Source organism: Trachinotus anak, unplaced genomic scaffold (genome assembly GCF_046630095.1).
Source record: "Trachinotus anak isolate AG129_WGS33_773 ecotype Australia unplaced genomic scaffold, CSIRO_AGI_Tana_v1 ptg000004l, whole genome shotgun sequence".
NCBI lineage: Eukaryota > Metazoa > Chordata > Actinopteri > Carangiformes > Carangidae > Trachinotus > Trachinotus anak.
The window spans coordinates 17920750-17930067 of NW_027273855.1; the positions used below are offsets into that span (position 1 = coordinate 17920750).

General features: G+C 40.5%; 1 protein-coding gene across 1 annotated transcript in view; it reads left to right on the plus strand.

Annotated features, from left to right (window-relative positions):
- LOC139620718 (glutamate receptor-interacting protein 2-like) overlaps positions 1–7929 on the plus strand; it is a 34157-nt gene extending 26228 nt beyond the window's left edge. Inside the window, exons 19-24 of the mRNA XM_071476524.1 lie at positions 708–890; positions 1002–1161; positions 2404–2518; positions 2852–3076; positions 5165–5311; positions 5763–7929. Coding sequence (XP_071332625.1) covers positions 708–890; positions 1002–1161; positions 2404–2518; positions 2852–3076; positions 5165–5311; positions 5763–5960 — 1028 coding nt within the window. The 3' untranslated portion in view covers positions 5961–7929. The remainder of the gene's footprint in view (positions 1–707; positions 891–1001; positions 1162–2403; positions 2519–2851; positions 3077–5164; positions 5312–5762) is intronic.
- The last annotated feature ends 1389 nt before the right edge of the window (positions 7930–9318 follow it).

Sequence of the window (9318 nt, forward strand, 5' to 3'; positions counted from 1 at the left end):
GGGTCGGAATTTGGCACCAACAACATGAAAGCATGGATCCATCCTGCCTTGTATCAACAGTTCAGGCTGGTGGTGGTGGTGTAATGGTGTGGGGGATATTTTCTTGTCACACGGCCCTTAGAACCAACTGGGCATTGTTTAAATGCCTGAGTATTGTAGCTGACCATGTGCATCCCTTTATGACCACAGTGTACCCATCTTCTGATGGCTGCCTCCAGCAGGATAACGTGCCAGGTCACAAAGCTCAAATCATCTCAAACTGGTTTCTTGAACATGACAATGAGTTCACTGCACTCAGATGGCCTCAATCCAATAGAGCATCTTCAGGGTGTGGTGGAACAGGAGATCCGCATCATGGATGTGCAGCCGACAAATCTGCAGCAGCTGTGTGATGGTATCATGTCAACGTGGACCAAAATCTCACAAAGAATTAAGGCAGTTCTGAGGGCAAAAGGGGGTCCAACCCAGTATTAGGAGGGTGTACTTAATAAAGTGGCCGGTGAGTGTATAAAAAGACAAATGCAAATCTGAAAAAAGTGAGGTTGTAAAATAGAAGAGAAGTTTTAATATGCTTTTTAAAACTGAGCTTTGATTTAGCTTTTCTTATACATATCAGCTGTAGAAGTGATCCAGTGTTTTATTTCAGTATTTCAGAAATGTCACAAAGTGCGTTTCTTGCTCTCACTTGAGTCAGTGTTTGTTCCCAGAGTCTGATGGCCGACATCATCCAGACAGAGAAGCCGGGTTTCTAAGTGACACAGAGGACGAACTGACAGGCTCCCAGAAGACCAGTAAACACTCAGAGGTCTACTCTGCTACTGTTCCCAGTATAGACTCTGCCATGAGCTCCTGGGATAGCTCAGGGTTCGACGCAGGCTACAGTAGCCAAGGTGAGGCCCACTGGATGCCTGCTGCCTAAAAATGACCCACTTCCTTTCTCACATCTAATGAGATCAGTGGCTTGTCTTGTTTTGTTTTTTGTTGTGTTTTTTTCTTTCCAGGGACATATCTTCACAAATCATCTGATATATTGCTCAATCCAAATGAGTGGAGGCGCTCAAAGCACAGGAGCCAAACTAGTTCGAGCTCAGCAGGTTTAGTCCACCACACAGCGCTGTATGATGGGAGATTCACCGAGGATGAGTGGGACAAGATACCTGGGTAAGTCCAGTTTTCTTTCGTGTCAGCATCTTGTTTAATGTCAGTGCAGCTTTGAGCGTTTTTGATTTCACAACAAAGAACATATTTAATTTATCAAATCACAGTGGTGGAAAGTTATTAAGTACACCACTTGTCATGTTTCAGATGTCTGAGTTGTTAGTTCCACCAAAACCCCTCTAAATACCTCAGATTGTTTCTTTTAAATACTAGTTTGATGCCCAAAGAAGTGAAATTAATCAATATTTCACAGAAAAAAAAATTAGGAGAAAATATACATTTTTTTTAAAAACAGCTTCCTCTATGTAGAGGAACTTTGTTTTGCTTACCTCTCCCATTAATCATCTCATGACACCTCAGATTCATCTTGTGACCTTCTGACTAACTCAGCCTCAACTAGCAACAACAGTGAAATGCTTTTACATTGTTGCATCAGTATTAAAATGTCAGAGGGGACATTTTCTGCAGAATGAGTACTTATGATACTTTAAATGTATTTAGCTGATAATACTATTGTACTTATAATTAAGTTGTTTGAATGCAGGACTTTTACTTTTGAATACGGCATATTTACATTGCTATATTGGAACTTGGACTGAAGTAAAGGATCTGAGTGCTTTTTCCACCACTGTGTACAAGTAAAAGCTTCTTTTCTTTGCCCCTTTTGAATTCATTGAGCGAAGCAAACTGCACTCCTGAGTTATTTTCTCTTCATCTTGTGTTGTATGCTTTCACATTTTGTGCTCTTCCAAACTGTCCTTTTCTCTTCTTTCTCAGGTATTCTCTCTCTCATCTGCTTTACTAACTGCCCACGAGCTCTTTGGTGTTTCACATAGATACATCTTTTTCTGTCGCCCCTTGTCCACACCAAAAACGTTTCCTTCAGAAAAAGCATCTAAAGCGCCCAAGGATACATCAGCCTTATGTCTCTTCACACTTGACTTTTTTTTCCCCTGAACTTTTGTGTCACATGCTTTCAATTTTCTGCTTTTTTTGTGGGGGTGACGTTACTTTTGTAAACTTGAACTCTTTCAAAGGCTTTATCTAATCTAGTGGACTCCTCAGCGTTTGAGCTGCCACAAGTGAGAGAATTTACAATAAACCCTCACTGAGGTCCTGAGAGATTTTCAAAGGGACTCTCCAGCATGGAGCCCAAAAACTGCATTTCCCATACTGCCTTTGTACGCAGTACCGGCCTCCAGACTGCAGGGCTGCTCTCATGTTCTGGTTCCTGCATTGTCATAGATTCGTCAGCCCCCCTCGTTGCCATGGCACCCTGAACCAGGAGGACAGCTTCTGGTCCCAGGCTCTGCAGGACCTCAAGACCTGTGGCCAGTCAGAGATTCTCAGGGAGCTGGAGGTAGGCTGACCCCTCCTCCTCCCATTTCCTCTCCTCCTCCATCTGCTTTGTCCTACTCATGTATTCATAGACTGTTGTCGGCCTAAATGATCATGCCAGATGAAGTATTATGATAATCGCCAGAGTGTGTAATCTGTTATTAAATCTGACAAGACAGGCTGGGCACCTGCTGCCATACTGACTGAGGAAAGCATTTGCACAATGCCTCTGCCTCTAATCAGGCACTGTTTATGCTGCATGAGAGATTATATATGTGTGTTTTTGCTTGTGCAAATATGTCTTCTTTATTTTTTAAATGTATGATGCTGTAATAACCCCTTTGTGCTCTTTCAGGCATCAATGACAGGTAGTGCACTTAGTCTGTACCTAGAGGAGACCAAGACCAGTGAAGACTTGATGTTTCAGTCTGAAATTAGTCCCATTAAGAGGGAGGGAATCCATGCCGAGTCTGAGAGCAAAAGCAACCTGAACGTGTCGACTGGAGCCAGAGAGGTATCACCCAGGGGCAAAGAGGACCCTTGCGATATTTTGTCCCCTACCACTCTGGCACTGCACAAGGTAGTACAGTTAGGGAGTGTCTTTTAACTTTTCACATCAGAATAATGAGTTTAAAAACAAACAACAAAAACTGGTAATTACAAAGACCAGCAGGTTTATGCCACATTCAGAGGCGCCATCGCCATCTTCCACATTTGTGTTCTCCAGTATATAAAGGTGCGCCCCTCCAGATTTCTGTCTCATGTTTTGATCCCCAGGACAATAATAATGTAAATGAAATCTATAAAAGCACTCCATATTTAAAAAACTTTATACCTAGTTTATAATGTACCCCCTTTCGCCTGGTAACAATATCACTGTGCCCTGTAATTATTAAGTAGGTACTCAGTAATCTAAAAAAAAACAAAAAAAAAAAAAAAACAACTTGCTAAATGTGTAATGTATTATCTCCTTCTAAAACACAAAGTTTTACTCTTCTTATAGTCTAACCACTTTCCCTCTTCCCTTGTAGCTACCCAATGAGTATTTTATAGGTACCTCAGGTGTATTATATGGTCCACTGTAATTTCCAAGCTGTAATCCAAGGTGTTACTGAAACATGTATATTATTATTGACTGACCAGTCAGCTGCGCGCTCAGCTTTGGTGAACAAGGAACAAACAATAGTGTCATGAGGGAACTTGCCCATAATGAAGGTGATACCTGTATGCCTCCTCCACTTGACTCACTGCACCTGTCAGTACAGTGTAACTGGACCCAGTGGATACCTGGCCAGTCAGGACTTGTACTGTGTGTATGACAAAAACACAACAACACTCATTATGCAGTATTACCTGAGCAGGTGCACATGCTGTGAACCCTGTGTACTGTTTGGTGTTATCTGCGCATCTCATCACGCTGTTTGACTGACTGGGGTGAAACTGGGCCAATAAAAACAGAGCAGATCATAGTCCAGCCGTGTGGAAATGAAAAATATTTTCAGTTGACACATCTTTTATGATATCACGGAAAGTCACGTCAGCTTGACGTGCAGTGTCGTTAAAGTTGCGTTTTGTTTGGTTATGGTTAAATTGCTGACCTTGTTATCGTGTAGCTCCTAATCCAAAGTGAAACATAGTACGAGGGATGTGGCTGTGGATTCTGTAACTATTTACCGTAAACAGGAGGTGGACAATAAAAGACACCTGTGTTGCAAGGAAATACAATACAATAGCTGTGCAACAATTACGACTGTGAAGTAAAAACTTGTATGTAAAAGTTTGTGGGATGGTATGAAATATGTGGTACACCTCAAATTTTACTTTACCATGTCCACCTCCAGTGTTTTCATCTGGCCACTAAATTAAAGGAATAGTTCAACATTTTGGGAAATACACTTTGTTGCAAAAAGTAAGATGAGAAGATCAATACTATTATCATATCTGCATGTTCAATATGAAGCTGCAGCCAGTAGACTGTTAGCTTAGCTTAGCATAAAGACTGGCGCTTATTGAGTTTTAGAGGTACCAGTGGTTGAATTTTGTTTCTTTTGGATGGAGCTGTGCTGTTTCCCACTGTTTGCACTCTTTTATGCTAAGATAGCCAGATCATCACCGTATCTCTGTATTTAATGTACAGACATTTAGCTGTCAGCATGGAAGGATATTTCCCCAAATTTCAAACTGTTTCTTTGAAATACAATCTATACAACAGGACTTTGTTTACTTCTAGTCATTTCTCCATGTGGTGTTTTAACACTGGGTTTTTCTTGGGAAATTCCATCTATTTTACACATCAAAATCTGTTCAGTAGTCATGGTGAGTACTGCTTTGCCTATGAAAGCAGTTGTATAATATCCTCTGAGACTGTGGAGGCAGCATTGTCAAGCTCTCCCTCCATTTGACTTTGAAGACTTAAAAATTTAAATGTAAAGGCTGTTTAGATATTACAGATGCAGAGTTTTGTAAGTTGCAGGCATTTAGGAGGCAGCGGGATCCAATGAAAGATACTTAATTTACATACTTACGAGGCTTCAGTAGGAGCCTTTTTTTCCCCCCTTTGCTTATATGGACTTATGGTCACAATGTCATAAATCTGTGCCTCTAGATATTTACGATTATGATGTGCTGTACACTCTGTGTGTAAATCTAAGGTGCCCTCTGCTTGCAGGTGACAATAAGGAAAGACCTTGAGAACCATGACTTTGGTTTCAGTGTATCTGATGGGCTCCTGGAGAAAGGTGTTTATGTCAACATGATCCGCCCAGATGGCCCAGCCAACCTGGCGGGTTTAAAGCCCTTTGACCGCATTCTTCAGGTACTGTTTTTGTTTATAAACCTCATCTTTAAAGGAATAATTTGACGCCGAGAGTCAGATGAGAACATCAATACCACTGTCACCGACAGTGACTGTCCATTCAGTATGAAGCAGGAGTCAGTATGCAGGTAGTTTAGCTCAGCATAAACACTGAAAATAGGGAAAAATGGGTAGCCTGGCTCTGTGTGCTTCCAAAGCTTACCATTTAGCTAATCATGTCCATGTTCTAAATGAAGGGCTACAGCCGGAGAAACAGCCAGGAGATATAGACAGTATGCTGTCATAAGAAGGAGAACTATTATGATTATTCAGATCTGGCACATTCATCACTCTGTTGTTATTCTTCCTGCTAAAAAATAAAATGGAAATGAAACTCTTGTCAACAGAGCAATTAGCAACTATTATAATATGAATGTAATAGCATGGTGAATGGTGGTTTCAAATCTTCCAGGTGAACCGTGTGAGGACCAGGGACTTAGACTGTTGTCTAACAGTGCCCCTAATTATGGAGGCTGGAGACAGCCTGGACTTGGTCATTAGCAGGAATCCACTGGCAGCAGCCGACACCGGGCTGCCCGACGACTGTGACGACCCCTCGAACTCACTGTTCTGCTTTCCCGAACACAGGACCAACAGCATCGCCCTGTGACCACAAAGACAGACACTAGCTTTTTAAACACTGTAGCACTGGGACCTCACACACACACACACATGCACGCATGCACGCATGTCATGCACAGTTGAGTTTGTCACATTGTACCTCTCAGAGAGACCTTCACACTCATGTTTAGCACGTAGAGCATCCTCTCACATGGGCAAACACAAACAGCCACTCTCCACTGCCTGAAAGCACCTCTCACTCACAGAGTTACAAGTGCATGTGTTCACTCTTGCCGGTTTTAGTCACTGTGTTCACATGATGCAGTTCAGAGGAGGCTCTGGCCTCGGGGCAGATCGTCCACCCCCACCCCCACCACATCCCTTCCCTTTCCAGAGGCAAAGCCACATGTAGAGTTATATAACAGGGGAGTCATAGCTTCTGACAGAGCCAGGATGTCAACACACACGTCTCCGCTCTGGAGACAGACCAACACTGCGCACACGCACTGCATAAATTTACAATCTTTTGCTTTTAATGGGATTCATGTTCTCACTGAAAGAACATCAACCTAGTTGTATCAAGTGGATTTTGTTTCTTTATGCTGTACACAAAAGACTCACATGCAGTGCTTTATATGCATATAAAACACACGCACTGACACATAGGGTGTAAGTGGATGAGTTATTTCAGCCACGTCTTGGCTTACTGCCCTCGTTTCCAGTCTCTCCTCCACACTGCCTGCCCGAGAGAAGGGACAGTGCCTCCAAATAGACAGAATGCTCTCTGCTACTTGCCAAATATCATTAACTGTATTTTAAAGCCCCTTATATCTTAACACCATGAATGCTTGTGAAGACACTCTACCCTTTCTGTTTTAAAGTGGGTGTCCCTTGAGGGATAAATAGTTTCTAAATGGTTCCAGAGAAACTCTGGTGTTCAGAGATAATGTTGTATCTTGGGTGTATTTTTTTTCCCCCCTCCTTCTTACTGTCCTGATGACTCAAACATACGTTTACAAAGAGATTGTTTTCAATTTCACATTCTTCATGTTTCTTTCTAACACTGCATTTGCACATAACCCACATTTCTCTATTATGCTCTAAGAGTTCAAGTCTCCCTTTCACTCTTTCACATTTCACTTTCACTTTGGTGCAAATGCACAATGACTCAAATTCACAGTGAATTATAGGTCAGTTTGTGGTCTGTTGCTGGCACTTCCTTAAGTGAATCACATCCTTTACCAAAACAGAGGATGAAATGCCTTTTCAATTTTCAGTGATGAATGATTTCACTCCACATCTGACTGGATTGATCATCAGTATGTTTCTCTCCCTCAGTATCTATAAGCATGTTAAGCATGCATAAGGTTTGTCTTCAGCAAGTAGCTCCTCCTTGTAACAAAAAAAAAAAATACTGGAGTAATCTGTTTGCTCCAACTGGATCTTGTGAGAGTGCTCCCTTTGTTTTTTTTTGTTTTTTAATCATGGAATTGTGTTTTTATAAAGCATTTGTGTAACAAATCTGGCCTGCTTATGAAGCTGCCTCTCTGGAAATAAGAAACATATGTTTCATGTCATGGCTCATGTGAACATGTTGCGAGATAGTTGCACTGTCTTATTCAGAGCAGCCTTAGAGACTGATTCATCCTTGGGACGGTAACATTTTTCAATCAGATTTCTGACTCATGTCTTTTATTAAATGTCATGTTGTATACTGAGGCCTATTTTTAAGGTTTTATATTAATTTACTGTATTGTACCTTATTTTACCATATTATGTATCATGCAGTGCTTTATTTTTATTTACATGCACATACAGTGTAGTATCTTTATAAGCTGTAATACTGAATGTGGCTGCACATTTTGGTTGATTTCCACGTCCTCCCTGAATATGTCAGGAATCAGTTCAAGGGAACTTGAGAGATTTATTGGATATTATTTTATTTTTGTTATTTAATTTATTATAAACTAAGAAATGTATTTCTTTTTATGAGAATAAAGTTATGAAACCATAGATGATTTGGCTGTGTGTGTGTTGTTTATGATGAATCCTACTTGTTAATCGACTGACTTTTCTATAGTGCCACCATGAAGTTGCCATTTTTGGTTTTGAGTGTAAAGTCTCAACAAATATATAACGGATTGCTATAAAACTTGGTTAAGACATTCATGTTTCACTCAGGAGAAATTGTAATGAATTGATGATTGATTTCATCTAGCATCAGGTAACCATTTAAATTTTTCCTATAATGTGGTTTATGACAGAATACTTTGATTTTCTTATCAACTGTTCTTTGTGTCAAGTGGGAAAAATCATTCATGTCAGCCCCTGAATTCTGACTCGGAGATATTAGAAATGAAACTACAGACATATCAACAAACTATTGGCATTTATATCAAAATAAAATCCAATTTGAACACAAAATTTCAATAAATACAGCTAATTGTCTAGGAGCTATAAACTGTTTTGATAATTTGTTTTCACCATATTTGGTTAAAAAAAAAAGACAAATCAGCATCAAATACTAAACTTAATCAAACTACATGGGAAATATAAGCCTCTCATTTGACTCTTCACAAAACTGCATCTGCAAGCTGAAGTAATGTGCTTTCACAAAGTGCTGTCCCATTTTGATGAAGCGTATGGAGCGTTTGCATCTTCCTGCACTTATGTTGATAAAGCAGGTGACCTTAATTAAAGTCTTTGGGATTCAGCGTTTCAAGGACTTGGGAAGAACAGTGGGACACCAGAGACATGCCCAAATAAGCCAATCCCATCTTTGTAAGTGAGATGTCAATGCAGTTCCCACCTGCTGGGGGGAGTTTGATTGATGGTGGGATGGACACTGTGAAAAATTTAGGACAAGTGTCAATGAGCTGACAAGTGTCAATGAGCTGGGAGAGGTGGGAGTCGGGATGGCATCGGTGGCCTTGAATGGAGGATGTTCGAATAAATATAGATAGCTATTTCAAGGGTGGAATCAAGATGTAATGTAATTTGTACAAGTGGTGCTCACTCAAAACAGACAATACTGATGAAGGTTGGGAGTGGAAGAACTTAGAAAATCAAACTTACTGTTCACAGTCCAAACACAGAAGTGCTTGATTAGTGGGCAAATTAATATGCAACAACTTCCTTTAAACCAGAATAGCTGTATACGCGTTAGCTGGCATGTGTAGTTAACTGTCAACTTGAAAATTAAAGGGTGCATAAAGGCCCTGCAGGAATGACAGTGAGCTGGTCATCTGTAAAGACAGACGCAATGAAAGTGCGCTGGAATTCAGCCTCTGAATTATCTACACTCCATTTAGCAACCACTCTTTGAATATGCACTTGTGATAATTATGGTTAGAATAAACTGTTTTAGAAATACTTCATAATATAGCCTATAATTTACAGGGTAATTT